Source organism: Centroberyx gerrardi, chromosome 19 (genome assembly GCF_048128805.1).
Source record: "Centroberyx gerrardi isolate f3 chromosome 19, fCenGer3.hap1.cur.20231027, whole genome shotgun sequence".
Lineage (NCBI taxonomy): Eukaryota > Metazoa > Chordata > Actinopteri > Beryciformes > Berycidae > Centroberyx > Centroberyx gerrardi.
In genome coordinates this window covers 11,226,275-11,241,389 of record NC_136015.1, presented here as the reverse complement: position 1 = coordinate 11,241,389, position 15,115 = coordinate 11,226,275, and the positions used below count along the sequence as shown (strand labels likewise).

The following is a 15,115-nucleotide window of genomic DNA, read 5'->3' as shown; positions in this document are numbered from 1 at the left end:
GTGTTGAAATTGTCAGTTGTGTATGTTTATATGATCCTCTTTTGCTATTTTCTTAGTATTATTTTCTAAGTATTATTACAACTTAAAACAGCAATCAGTGTGCTGCATCCAATGTTAACTCATTCCACAAATGAATACCAACACTTTCACAAGCAAAATTAATTAATTTGTCAATCCAACTTTTAAATGAATCCAAAACAACACTCACATACAAAGCTGCTTTTTATTCAACTGGTGCAACACAAAAACAAGCCACCAATGCCTGCATTCATACATAAGCATAATGCCATGATTGTGTATAAAATTACTGAATCACAAGACAAATTGTGGACATCTAATACAAAACCTGCATCAGCAGATCAATGAATGGATTCTTCTTCTCGTGTATTGCCTTTACTTTCATCCCTTGTGTAAAGTATGCAAAATATACTGTAGAAGGTAGGTACAGTCTAGTTTTCAGTATTGTTCCTAGACTGTGTCTACATTTCATAGGCTAAAAACAAATGTGACACAGGAGCATATGTTTAATTTGAATTATATATGGTGGATCAAGCTTAGCTGGTTTCAAAAAGGTGAAACGTCTAAAAGCTCTACAGTGGACTTTAATTTCTTGTACTGAGATGGAAATGTATGAAATTACAAACCGATTAAGTAATGAAAAGAAGAGCATACCTTGGTGTACAGTGATTGTTTCAAGTCTATTGAGACTAAAATAGTCTGTTCATGATTATGACTATAAACCTCTTTCCCCAGTACAAACTCTTAAGCCCATCTATGGTACTTTGAGATTCCATTGCATTGTATGCACCATTGACAACAGATACGAGTTGCCTTCAAATAGAGAGAAAGATTCACACAGTGCTTAGTCGAGCTGATAATCATATGTGGATATACGATGTATTTGCCACCTAGCAATGACAACAAGTTGCTTACATGGCAAAGACAGATTATACAGGCAGTTATCTTCAGACAGTAATGACTTCTCAGTAACATTTATTTGATAAATAGGCTATGACAGTAGACTATGATCAATGACATGACCGTGGAACAGCTTGAAAGAAAACCTGAAGGAGTTGTGATGTGGTCAGTTAGTAACCCATGGATGTGCAAACTGTGTCCGAAAGTCTCGGACATCCATACCAAGAACCTGAGAAAGTGAGAGAGTGTGTGTTTGTGTGTGCTAGCAGCACTACCTGTTAAGAAAAAGTAAACCAGTGTTAAGTATGTTACTGTTCTGCAAGAAATACTACATACAAAAATACAACTCCCCTTAGCTTGCTTTTTTCTTGCTGACAAAATTAAACTTGAATAGGCTATACGAGGGACGTCAGTGTAAAAAAAAACAAAAAAAAAACACTATACACAAAATATTTGTGCATTTCATTATCAAAACCACAGTAAATTTCTGAGTCATTCTCAATCCAAAATAAAGCAAATTCGATGCTCAATACCTCTCCCCATACAACATTCCACTGACCATCACTACTCTACTTCTATCTGTTACTACAACATATCTATGAGCTGACGATGTACGAACCAAACTCCAAGCTATCTATCATTACAGCTTCTTGTACTTACTCAGCACTATATACTGTTTAGTACCAATGCCTATCCTTTGTACATTCCTTACACTGTCAAACTTTCCTTACACAGATTCTATAATCATCCAAAGACTTGGTGTAATTGGTGTAAAAATATTTTTTGCCCCAGCATCTTTAAAATCAAGTAACACCTCGATGAAAACAAGCATATAAGACCTGTCAATAAAATTTAAAATTAAATACAGAATATTAGCGACACAGTTCTGTGCCGAATGTACTCGTGTTGAATAGTGCTGGTGAGACTTGTTCCTCCACCTCTCAAGCCTGTGCATTACTGTATCATCAGAATAGTAAATAATATTTGTATATTATCATGATAAACGCACATGATGGCCGCTTAAAAGCAAGTGATAAGCACCGAGTGAGTGATAAAAACTATTTTATAAGGCCCGTTATCTTTCATCATTGTCTCAACACTGATGCCAGCCCATTATGAAGCAGTCTTTTCTTGTAGAGAGCTCGACTCCGTTCAAAGTCTTCAGGGCTGCAGAACCATTAGAATCCCGCTACTGGTCTGCAGTTACTCAGGACATCCTGAGGGTGGCAGTAATATAATATGGGTAGAGCTGGAATGATAAGTCATGACATGGCAGTGTGTGGCTGGCTTGTGATGCCTTAAGCTGTTTCAATAGGTAGGTGTGTGTGTGTGTGTGTGTAGAGATGAGTATGCTTATGTTAGTGCATGCACTAAATGTTGTACATATCTGTGTTCGTGCTTGTACTGTATATGTGCACGTATGTATTTGTGCACGCACCCACAGTAAGCATAAATGCAGGTGAGATCCATGCAGTCCACCCAGTGCTCCTGGCTGGTCCTGCCCCATCAAGGAGGCTCTTGCTGGACTAAACACTGCTCACAAAGAGGCCTCTGCTCCATGGCCTTTAGAGTCCAGCCACCCACCACTACCAGTCAATCTGAGATCCGTGTCTCTTTGCATTGTTTACATAGTCAATCAATCGTCAACATTTAACAACCTAAAAGCAGCAATTACAATCCATCAGTTCATGGAAGGAAGATAGCTTTTGTGCATTTTTTTTTTGGAGGGGGGCGGGGGTATCTCAATCACTTTTTTCTTTCACCCTCTCTCTCTTAGTCCTTTCCTAGACCTTTGCATGGGGCGATAAGGGTTGAGGGGGACTCTCAGGCAGCCCTCTCCTCCATAGTGGGCTTGTTGCTGGGGATGGGCTGGGCTGCGTACACACTTCGACTGTGGCTGTCCACGCTGTGGAAGTAAGGGTGGCTCAGCGCAGCAAAGGCCGATATCCTCCTGGAGGGGTTGAAGGCTAGGAATTGCTGTAGGGAAAGAGAATGGATTCATTAATGGATAAACAGATAGGAGGATGGATCGATGGATGTAAGAATAACTGAAGAAACCCAAAAACCAATACAATGACATCAAGATCAAAGCAGGATAGAAAAGGGTGTATGGTGAGACCTGGCTATGCTTTGAAAAAAATGTAAAACTCTGTAAAGAGGTTCTGAATTTACTGTGACGGGCTTGGATTAGGGTGGACAAAGGCTCAAAATACCCACCAATAGGAGGGACTTTCCCTGCTCGTCCATGTCTGGAACCAGGTCTTCTATTGGCTTAGGGGGCCGGGGGGTGAAGGCACTCTGTGGTAGGGCCACCTCCTGGGGCCAATCTTCTGCTGAAGGTACTCCAACAACACTGTAAGATAATGACGGTCATCAGTGCTGTCACTATCAGAAACGGTCCTCATCATCTGTTATTGCCGTTTCACTATCATCATCATAGTTGCATTCATGATTTTAACTGCCACACCTGTTCAAATAATAACTAGAAACAATCCTTTTTTGCACTTGAGGTCACAGCTCCGACCTGAAACCATTTACAGCAGGAGTTTTGCCTCTCGGTAAGCATTCCAGGGATGCAAAATGGTGTGAGTGATATCAACCCTTAGCAGAGGAATATAGTGTAAGCTGGGAGGCTGAGCATGAGTTCTAAAATGAAATACAGTCTACAGGAGCTGAGAGGCTGCAACAGGAAACACAGTATATATGATACTCACTCAAATATCTTTCCCAGCTGATCAACATCTGAGTTTCCTCGAAACAGAGGTCTGGGGAGAAAATGGACATAGTTCAATGCAACTGGTGCTGCTTTAACACGTGCACAAGCCAAGTTCATGATGTATTGTGCCGCACTAAACACAGAAACAATGTTGTTTTAGGGTGTAACAATAAGGGTTAGTAAGGCCTTTTGGTTTAAGGACTATAAAAACAAATAGCACGAAGTGTAAAGCATTGATGCTGTACTCAAAGACATGCTATAGAATAAGTTATGAGCCCTCACGTTCGCTATCCCACAGGACAGTATGGACGACTAGCCTTAAGACTTAGCTGTTGGCTCTAAGGCAAAGAAGAATGTGTTATTCTGCTGTGAATGTGTGAAACTAGGCACTTGCAGTCAGGACTGTGCAGCAGGGGTGGTAGTACCACTGAGGAGGGGGGGGAGGGAGCGAGGGAGGGAGGGATGAAAGGAGGGAGGAGAGCAGCAGCAGCAGCAGCAGTAGGGCTGCTGGTGGTTCCTGTGGCTTTGGGCCGTCTTTGGACGCCCGTGGGCGGCCATGCTTCCCCTGGCACCCGCACAAATTCCAGCAGTCATCATCAGCAAGCCTGCCGGCCGCCGTGCTGGGCAGAAAAAGCCTATTTATCCCTCATGTGTCTGCTTTCGCTCTCTCTCTCTCTGTATGTGTGTGTGTGTGTATGTGTGTGTAGGAAAGTGGGAGGGAGAGGCGTGTGAAAGAACAGTTGGATTATTCTAACAGAGAGAAAGAGGTATGGGAACTAAAACCTTCCTGTTGAAGTTCCTCTGACAGGAAATAAGGATGTGTTGTCAAAGAGACTTTCTTCAAGCACAAACAGTGCCATGACTTCTGGTCTATAAAAGATTACTTGACATAATATATGTATAACAGAATTACAATATGGTATTGCACTAGGTTAAGAGGTGACTGAGGCGCAGCCAGAGATGTTGTACGCTTTCTTTTTCTGTTATGTTTTGCTGGTTGATGATGATCAATCACCAGCAGATGTCAATGTAATGCAGGATATCAATCAATCAATCAATCAATCAATCAATCAGACTTTATTTGTATAGCACTTTTCATACAAACAAATGTAACACAAAGTGCTTCACAGACTAAAACTTGATAAGACACAATAAAACTAAGGAAACTTCACAGATGAGAACTTGAGAACGGGTAAAAACATTAAAAAATAACTAAATAAATAAATAAAAAATAAAAATAAATAAAAACCTAAAATGTTCTGATTAAGATGTAAAAGCTAGACTAAAAAGGTAGGTCTTGAGTTTGCTTTTAAAAATGTCAACACCCTCAGCAGCCCTCAGGTCTTCTGGGAGGCTGTTCAAGAGGCGAGGACCATAGAAACTAAAAGATGCCTCACCGTGGGTTTTTGTTTTGACTTTCGGAGTGATTAAAAGGCCACTGCCGGAAAACCTGAGGGTTCTGGTTGGTTCGTAGGCTAAGAGAAGGTCTGATAAGTAGCTGGGGGCAAGGCCATTAAAAGCTTTATAAAACAGTAAAAGGATCTTAAAATCAATTCTGAAACTAACAGGCAGCCAATGCAGAGACTTTAAAACTGGTGTAATGTGTGCTCTCCTTCTGGTCCTGGTCAATACACGAGCAGCTGAATTTTGTATTAATTGTTACTGACCAATTTTCTTTTTGGGCAGACCAGAGAGGAGAGCATTGCAGTAGTTGATCCTGGAGGTGATAAAAGCGTGCATTAATGTCTCTGTGTTAGCTTGAGAGAGAAACGGCCGAACTTTGGCAATGTTCTTAAGATGATAAAATGCAGTCTTGGAAACATTTCTAATATGCGGCTCAAAATTTAGGTCTGAATCAAAAATAACTCATACATTTTTTACCTGATGACAGGGTTTTAATGCCAGTGACTGCAGCTTTGTGGCCAGTTTCTCTCTCTGAGCCTCAGGACCAATAACCAAAACTTCAGTTTTGTTCTGGTTGAGCTGTAAAAATTCTGGGCCATCCATAATTTGATATCTAAAATACACTTAAAAAGAGCATTGATTGGCTCTGTGTCATTAGGATACACGGCAATATAGAGCTGTGTGTCATCAGCATAGCTGTTAAAATTTATGCCGTGCTTCCTGATGACGCTCCCAAGTGGAAGCATGTAAAGATTAAAAAGTAAAGGACCTAAAATTGAACCTTGAGGGACACTGCATGTCATTTTGTACCTCTTAGATGAGTGTTCATTAATAGTTACAAGAAATTCTCTGTCTTCTCTGTTACAACCTTGACTAGGGCCGTCTCAGTACCATGGTTGGCCCGAAAGCCAGATTGGTATTTTTCAAGAATGTTATGTGAATTCATAAAATCATTTAGCTGACTAAAAACAAGTTTCTCTAAAATTTTACTTAAAAATGGAAGATTGGATACCGGTCTATAACTGTTGAGAGCTAAAGTGTCTAAATTACTTTCCTTCAGAAGGGGTTTAACTATAGAGGTTTTAAGAGCGGTGGGGAAAACACCCATCTGAAGAGAGTAGTTCACAATATTAAGTAATTCCTCATCCATAGAACTAAAAACTGATTTAAAAAAGGATATGTCGGTGTATGTGTGCTTGAGTGTATGCATTCTGTATCCATGCCTGATAGACTTACAATTCAAGTGCACCCCACTTAACTGAAGTCAACAGAGAGACTGGCTAGCCACCATGTGCTCCGTGCATTTTCCCACTTGCTGGAAGCTTTGCATAGCTGAACACCCACACTTTCCTACATATTCAGACACTGGGAGATTAGTCACACAGGGGTATTTTGCACATTTTTACAGTGACAGCAAATACTTTGTCACATGCTACAGTTCTGAAGTTCCCAGAAAAGCCTCTGTATACTCAGAATTGAGATAGACAGTTTGTTTCAGTTCGGCGTAACTGGCATCCTTAACCAGTGGACATGTTTCCTTTTCTTTGACTGTTGCATCTTTTCTTAATACATTCGAATGTGAAAGAGGACCACATGTACAGGTCTTTCGGGGTGAAATACTGAGCTGAGGTTTTAAAGCCCTTTAAGATCAGACCAAACCAGTTCTGAGTCTCGCAAGGGAAGAAAAAAATTCACCTACAGCAAAGTCATCGTGCCAAAACAAGTAGGGCTGATAATTCCAAGAGGTCCATTTTTAAACCTGGAGTGGTTTGTCGGTTTGTTGGAGAGGATAACTGGATTCACATAGGGCTGGCCACTGGCATGCACACACAGTCAACAGCCGAGCGCGAACGCACATATGCACACACACACACACACACACACACACACACACACACAAGTGTACACTTACCAGCCTGCAAACACGCACGCGCACACAGGGTTTGTTTCCCACCCAGAGATTTACACGTGCACATGCATACACAAACACACACAGAGGTGGCAGTGAAGGGAGGACTGAGACTGGGTTGGGACAGGCAGCTGAGTCACGCTTCTTTAGTGCCAACACCGCTCTGTCCCACATTCCACTGAGACAACCTCTGGAATGTGTGTGTGTGTGTGTTTGCACATGAGTGTGTCAGTCTGTCTGTCTGTGGGTGTGTGGGAAAGAAACTGTGTGTGTGTGTGTGTGTGGCGTGCCCATGTGTTTAAGCCTGTGTCTGTGTGTGCCAAGTGGACATGATACATATTTGTGTGTACTAAGTTTGTATGTATGTGTGAGTTTGTGTGAAGTACATGCACACGTGCATGTGAGGTTGTGTCTTTGAGGCTTTATCAATTGAGCTCCATACTGTGAGAAAGTCAACACGGATGTGGGGCCTCTCCTGCAGCATTAACACAACACGTTCGACCTTTTCGATTGGAGGAATGTCAACAAGCGCTCGCTCCCTCATTCACTCAAACCGTGACTCATCTCGCCTCCATCCCAGCCATACAGATGCAGACTTGCATGATATTTGTTCAAATTCCTTTGACGACAAGTACCCAGCCATACTCGCTACAGTAGACAGTCATTGAAAATAGTCAAAGGAGGAGGATTTTCACAATGGTATGTTTCGTGATCAAAGTGGTGAGCTGAGAGGAAGGTGTTCTGAGGCGAAAACCTTTGATGTGTTCATGAGTCATGAGATAAATGGTTTTGGGGCCGGGGTTGGAATTTTCTGACCTGCAGAGTAAGGTGACATCGGGTGAATAGGGGCTGTCGCTGCACAGAGGGGCTCTGACACAATGACTAATAGTGTGCAGAAGAGATTTCTAAGCTGATGTAAATATGGGTAAACCCATTTGTTACCAGAAAGTTAAACCACGAGTGGGGATGTCTTGTTCGGCTGTACCTGGGCTGTCAAAGACCGATTAAAACCTTTATTGTTTTGCAGTTTGGTTCAAAGCATTAAACAGCTTTCTCTGCCCTTCTCTTGTTCTCTACTGCTCCTTCAATCACTCTCTCTCTTTTGCTTTCTCTCACTGCTTCTCCCAGGTGCCCTTTAATCTCTAACAGGTGGCCTTTTAAAAAGCCATCTTAATCACCTGCAGAGGAGAGAGAGACAGAGAGAGAAAGGGTGAGAAAGAGAGAGAGAGACAGAGACAGAGAGAGAGAGAGAGAGAGAGAGAGAGAGAGAGAGAGAGAGAGAGAGAGGTTCTGTTCATGGCCATCAAAGGGCCCTGCCTTGCCTTCCGCCTCCAGGCGAAGTTGGACAGGCGCCAGGTTGTGAAAACACACACACACATACACACTCAGGCTTTTTACAGCTTATTGTGTCAGGGTGAGAGAAGAGGTACCCCAACATAGACAACACACACACACACACACACACACACACACACACACACACACACACACAGACCGCTCACACCAGGATGCTACCAGACAAGGTAGGATTGTTCACTTCATATTGAACTAAGGTGCTTACAGGAATACTATATGGAACAGGGATAGGACCTCCTGCGCAAATAATAATATGCTCCTTGGTTATTTGGCTGTAACATGCTTATAGTAACCTGCATGTAAAATTGCCACAATTTCTTTTGGTGCATGTTCCCCTATGAAAACATATATATTTTTTAAGAAAGTAACTTTGTGCTGCTCATGATGTCTCAACAGTAGTGTATGCGGTCTGTATGGCATTAAGAATTTCAGCCTTGACCTCACCAGAAGTACGGCTCTGAAATTGCATCCAACTGCAATTCGACCCAATGAACCGAAGGGTTGGCTGAGGTATTATGCACAACCCTGACTGTGAATACATCAACTCTAAAACTAGCTCCCAAACATCACCTGCACTCCATTGCAATCCTTCAAACAGAAAACAAACAGCAAAATGTTGCCCTACGCGAGGGCTGTACTCACAATGGCCAATCTGAATAAAAATTGATTTTTCCAGTTCATAATATGGATCATATATCTTTTTGTGCTCCGTTCACAAGCCTTTGGACCAAAATCTGGAACCAGAAGATTTTGTCAGGTTAGGAAGGGGGTGTTTGCACTTTGCTGTTAGAGCAGCACTGGCAAACTTGATCCTAGCAATGATCACATCTCTTTCCATTGAAACATGCAAGAAATTAAATAAAAAGGAAGTAGAGAGAATGAGTGTGTGAGAGAAGCTGCTCAATGAAGAACTGGGAAGAGACAGATAAGCTAAATATAGTCAAGGTAACACGCAAAACTAATCCTTGACACTCGATTGGATGAAGTGTGGCCTATAGCCTGTTTATATTGAAAGAAAAAAACATCATGATCACAACTTCCTTGTTATCAAATGCTGTATGATCTATGACAGAGATTACAAAATGTGAGATATACCATGTGGTAAAATGACAGTTGAAGCGTTTTCTTTATATAACTAAGCAATGCATGACATTAATAGATCTCTACACTGAACGGGATCCTGTCTTGCAATATTCCTCAAGGTCCTGTTCTAAAAGCAGGAAACCCAGAATCTAAAGACAACCGCTGTCCTTCACCCTCTCCTCTTTTACGCCATCCTAATGTATGTGAAAACATGAACATATCCTCTCCAGCACAATGAGGAATTGTCATGCGTCACAATTTGTATAGCGGGCTACCGGATGAAACGCATAACCTGGAGCATACATGCACCGGATGCACAAACACAGTTTAAGTAAAGCTGGATGATGTATAGTGGAACATCTTTTATCTGAATATCAGACCAAACCATACAGGCTGCTGAAGGGGTATAATGGGCAAAAAAAAAGTCTTAAAATGAATGATCTATTGATTGTTTGAATTTCCTTGCTGACTCAAATTTTAAAGCCTTTCAACTGTTTGCTAAATTAGACATTGGCGTGCACAAAATATGTTTTGGGCATCAACTTGAATACATTATAGTGTTTTGAACATTTCATCTCCCTGAACCGGAGTCACTGATAGATAGAACTAGTCCTAAAGAACCTCCATTCTTAAGGGTTTGGATAAACAAGGTTGTATTGTCGAGTTCAGAAGACCAGGGAACTCACTACACACATGCACACAAAACACACTAATAATATAACATGAATATTATATACAAACACACAATCCCCTCTCCCGTCCTCACCCCTCACCACTACCATAAAGCCCATACATTACCACTGAGTCCCACCTGTGGTGCAAGGGCCGTTACACAGTGTGGCTGTGTGCATGCTGGGGAGCGGGGACGGTTGGGGAAGGAAACATAAATTACTGGCAGGGCTGCTCCTATTGGCACCCAGCCCTACCTCAGAAAGACTGTGCTTATCTAGTCTGGAGCACACCACCGCAGGCTAGCTAGACCCCCATTCACTGCTGATGACAAAACACAATGCTGCACATACAACGCCACATAAGAAGTTGACTTGGATCGGTAATACTGTGACGGTTTGTTTTGACGCCCTTAGAATAATCTCATTTTGTTTGTTTCCCAATGCGCATGCACTTCAACGTTTTCAGAAAAATGGTCCGTCATTAGCTCGGCTCTCCAGTGTGCGAAGTTCGTTAGACCACAAACTGACAAACACCTATACCAAGAAGCCGAATCCTGACTTGCGCGCTGCAACCACAGCAGGCAGCATGTCATCACTGTAATAGTTTGATAAGCCAACCGAAATGCGATTGTTCTTTGCTCACAATGCATCTGACAGGTGTCATCTAAGGCAAAGATGACAAGTTTGAGAAACACCCTAATAACTGATTCTTTAGCAATGGCAGTTGATTTTTGTGTTGAATGTAACTCAGAAATTAACCACAAGTGAAAATACTGTGTACATCATGGCATTTCAGTATTTTAACTTGCAGCAGAGGAAATATTATCTTTTCTGCAAAATTCACTGGGGTGTCAATGATAAAGTTTTAACATAGAGATTGTTCCACCGCTGTGGTTTTAACTCTAACATTAAAGTACAATTCTACCAGTCTTGGACCATGTGACACAGAGAATATGTGGACAAAATTAGGAAGAAAGACCAGGCCAAGAAGTTGCACCAGACTTTTTCTACACAGATCTAGCATATACATATTCCATGTTCAAATACTTTGCATGCACATTCATGCAAACAATAAAAGTGCACTTCATGGGAAAGAAACACTGGCAGCTGACTTTCAATAATACACTGTGGCTCCTCATGGAGACCAAGTCACAAGGTCTGAAATGAATCAATCTGGGCTAAATGGATTTGAGTGCATAATAATCCCATAGATCTGTGATCATGGTCATCGGTGAATGTGGTAAATTGACCATTATAAGAAGTGGTTTTCCACTGCATGGCCTCAGACAGCACTACTGTAGTCCATACTAGGCTAACCAGTGATGTAGTGGTAAATTAAAAGGTGGGTAAACTAGGACCTCCAGTTGGTTATCATCATAAGGCAAACAACCATCAATATAAACAAAAAGCAATAATAATTTCAGAAAAACATTTATTTATGTTTATTTCCTTAAGAGATCCTATCTTCATATAACTCAAACATAACCAAAAACGCATCAATTTGATACTACTTACTGTTATGTATACACTACAAATTTACGTCATATCAGCCTGAAAAAAGTGGGTAAGCTCTATTCTGCAAATAAAAAGGTAGGTAAAATGAGTTTAGGAGTTTAGGTTTTAACGGCCTTGGCCTCAATTAAGTTTGGTCGGCGTGACGAAGCAAAGTCGGTTCATACCAGGTCTAACTGTCCCGCATTAATACTGAGATGAAAAACAAAAACATTTTAATGTACGCATGAGAGCGAGCTACACATCGTGCAGACCAGGAGAGGAAGACCATTATGGCGCGTACAGAGCCAACTTGTATCTCCCATTGTGCTGATGCATGTCAGCGACTGTGTGACTGTTTCTGCGTTACCATGGTACACCACACTGAGAAAATGTTAAAAGTTTTTTTTAATGAGTCAGTTGGCAGTTGTTGAGGTGTGAGTGTTGTGTTGGTGTGATTTTAGTGAGAAAGCAGTACAGTGTGAGGATAAAATGGAAGTGAGGGAGGGAAGCATTTTCTATTCTCATAATGACGTGTGAATGGCGGCGCTGTAGGATGAGAGTTACTGTATGTGGCTGGACAAAATGCAGCTAGAGGCCCTGATGTGAGGGCTTGGTGCCAGTGTGCGGGTGGTTTCTGGTTTGAGTCCCTTGCAAGGCCTCTCTCCTCTGAAATTAAGCTTCCCTAAAGCAATTCTTCCCTCCTGTTGCCCTGTTATCGCTCCTCGCTCCAGCTCCAACTTTCAAAGGAGTCAGAAGTAAATCTCCTCTACGGCTCTCACCTTCTCCTGAACATCTCAGCGAAGATGCAGCCGACGCTCCACAGGTCCACCGGCGTGGCGTAACTGGACTGGAGCAGCACCTCTGGGGCTCGGTACCACAGCGTCACCACCTACAACACCCACACACACACACACACACACACACACACACACACACACACAAGAACCAAACATATAAACAATACGGCAATAAGGAGAGAAGCTTACATACAAAGACACACACACCTGTCACCTGATATCACATTCCTAATTACACCCCATTATACACGAGTTTCACCTGAGAGCAGCACTAAGAAAAAGTCAGCCCTATATCTGAGGGGGGCTCTGGCTCACACACACACTCACACACACACACACACTGGGCTAATGCTTCTCTGCCCCCTTCTTGGGGTTACATAAGACATGAAATCATATCTGGCAGGGCAGGTCTCTCTGCTCCCGTTTTGGTATAGCCACATCACACAGTCTTTCCATAGCAAGCCACCAGGGACGTACAGTACTGTGTGTGTGTGTGTGTGTGTGTGTGTGTGTGTGTGTGTGTGTGTGTGTGTGTGTGTGTGTGTGCGTGCGTGCGTGCGTGCGTGCGTGCGTGCAGGTACCCATTACAATGAATATCTGTTTTACTCTGGATTAAGCCTGGCAGACAGACGTCTTGTGTATGTAAAGCCCTAAACAAGTGATAATGGGTTGACTTTCAATGATATTAACCACCAACAAAAAAACAACAACCACACTTCCTGACTCGCGTCAAGTAACCCAGCACCCACCTGAGGTACAACAGCAGCCATTTTGTGCCAGTTCACACTAACCATGTTCTCAGTTTCCAAATTTGTCCCTGTAACTCTATTGGGAGCTGTGTGTGTGTGTGTGTGTGTGTGTGTGTGTGTGTAGCCTTCTAGCCTGCAGGAAAGCAGCAGCATTGTTAACAGCTACAGTAGGGAAAGCCTCCAGACAAAACTCAGTGACCCCTAGTAAGAGAGTGGAATGGTTCCAGGTGCTTTCCTAAACTCCAGATTTTTCCAACAGCTTTTGGCCGCAGTCCCCCCCTCAGGCGCTGTTGACTGCTTATCGGCATCCTGAGAGTCTGAGGCAAATGTTTGTAAGCAAACAGACAGCAGTGTCACTTAGATATCTTTATTAGCCGGCTTGGAGTGTTTGCTGGAGCGCACGGAAAGACGATACCCTGAGCTTTTGGGATGTTGCCTACAACATGCCTTACATGCAGGTATGGATGGTAAGAGAGACATGAATCCAAGGGAAAGGAAAACTGTTAACTATGAAACAGTGAATGTTAGTCCTTGCTAAAATGCTACTGTTCCGCCTGGGAAGTTGCTCTGCGGGTCAACAGTCAACCAGCTTAATCAAATTCTTTATGGTTAATAGACTTATTTGAACTCTAGCAAGAGGGGAAACCCTGCATAGCTGAGGCAGACTCATTATCTGACCAGCCATCATACTACGCCCCCCCTCCATCCCCCGAGCTGAAATTCTTAAGTGAGGCAGTTAACAAGAGAGTATGATAAGGAGAATAAAAAGTTCAGTCACATTTTTTCTTCTGAACTGAATGAGACTATTTTTAGGGCTGGGGGCTGCATTTTGCAGATGTGTGATACTTTCTCATCTCCCGCTTCCTGCTTTAGTAGAAATAGGGAGGAAGTTACGGCTAATTGGCTGAGAGGTGTCGGTCGAGTCACGTGACCAGAAATGAGACGCACATGACATGTACTGAAAATGAACAGGCAGACTGTGTGGGCCATTGAAGAGTTTTAGAGCAGTGAAACTGTCGGAGTGTGGGTGACCTCAAAAAAAAAAAGCATGAATGAAAGTTGCACAGTGCGCATTCAGCCGGGTGACAAACTGTCATTGATTTTTTTCCATGTTGGAAACTCAAAGATTGTGTTGTCTTCTTTTTTTTTTCTTTTTCTCATTTTCTTTCCCTTGTGACAAGTTGATATTCTCTTCATCTTCTCTGCCAATATCTTCATCTTCTCAGCTCAAATTTGGGTTAAAGCAAGCTTCCAGTTTTATTACCCATAAAGAGCTAACAATTCAGAATGGAAAAGGATTCAACTTCAAAAGGTGGATGAATGCATGTGTGAGCTACGGCCCAATCAAACCCCTTCCTGTAATTCTCAGTCTCGCGGCTGCGGGCCCGACTGCATGTGACTTCAGTCTGCTGCATGGAGCTTGCAGCCCCGCAGACTCCTAGCTCGGGCTTTGTATGCATGCACACACACAGCCTTCTAGGAAGAACCACAGACCTACAGCTGAAGGTATATCCGCCTCGGTGCAATACGCCGTTATTCGAAAACCTGGCCTGCAGAAAGAAGGCACATACATCATGCATGCACGCACACACACACACGCATACCCACACCGGAAACGTAGATGCATTAAGACTTGCTGCCATCAAAAATCACACCCCCCAGACTACTTCCACTGCGGTACACAGCACATGCATGGCTTTTCAGAGCAGCATACCTATGGCAATGTAGCCTTTAGATAGAAATATCTGCACCCACCTTGAACGTACTCCGTCAAAGTGTTCACAAAACCATTCCCTAAACTAAATTCTATGTATATACTCTTCTTTATTTTCCTAAATAAGCACGATTTTCTTAAATCGTCAACCAGTGTGGGTGAATGTTCGTTAAATGGCTCATCCCAAACTTCACTGATTCATGCAACGCTTCAGCATGCTTATTTTCATTCCGGCACAAACAGGCTACTGTCAGCACCGCTTTCCACTCGGCAATCCTCCTCTACCTTTCCCAGACCATCGACC

General features: G+C 42.6%; 1 protein-coding gene across 1 annotated transcript in view; it reads right to left on the bottom strand.

Moving 5' to 3' along the window:
* Positions 1-976: 976 nt before the first annotated feature.
* Positions 977-15,115, bottom strand: part of cdk6 (cyclin dependent kinase 6) — a 34,298-nt gene continuing 20,159 nt past the window's right edge. Inside the window, exons 5-8 of the mRNA XM_071896555.2 lie at positions 12,331-12,440; positions 3,633-3,683; positions 3,136-3,271; positions 977-2,895 (exon numbers count right to left, since the gene is read on the bottom strand). Coding sequence (XP_071752656.1) covers positions 2,743-2,895; positions 3,136-3,271; positions 3,633-3,683; positions 12,331-12,440 — 450 coding nt within the window. The 3' untranslated portion in view covers positions 977-2,742. The remainder of the gene's footprint in view (positions 2,896-3,135; positions 3,272-3,632; positions 3,684-12,330; positions 12,441-15,115) is intronic.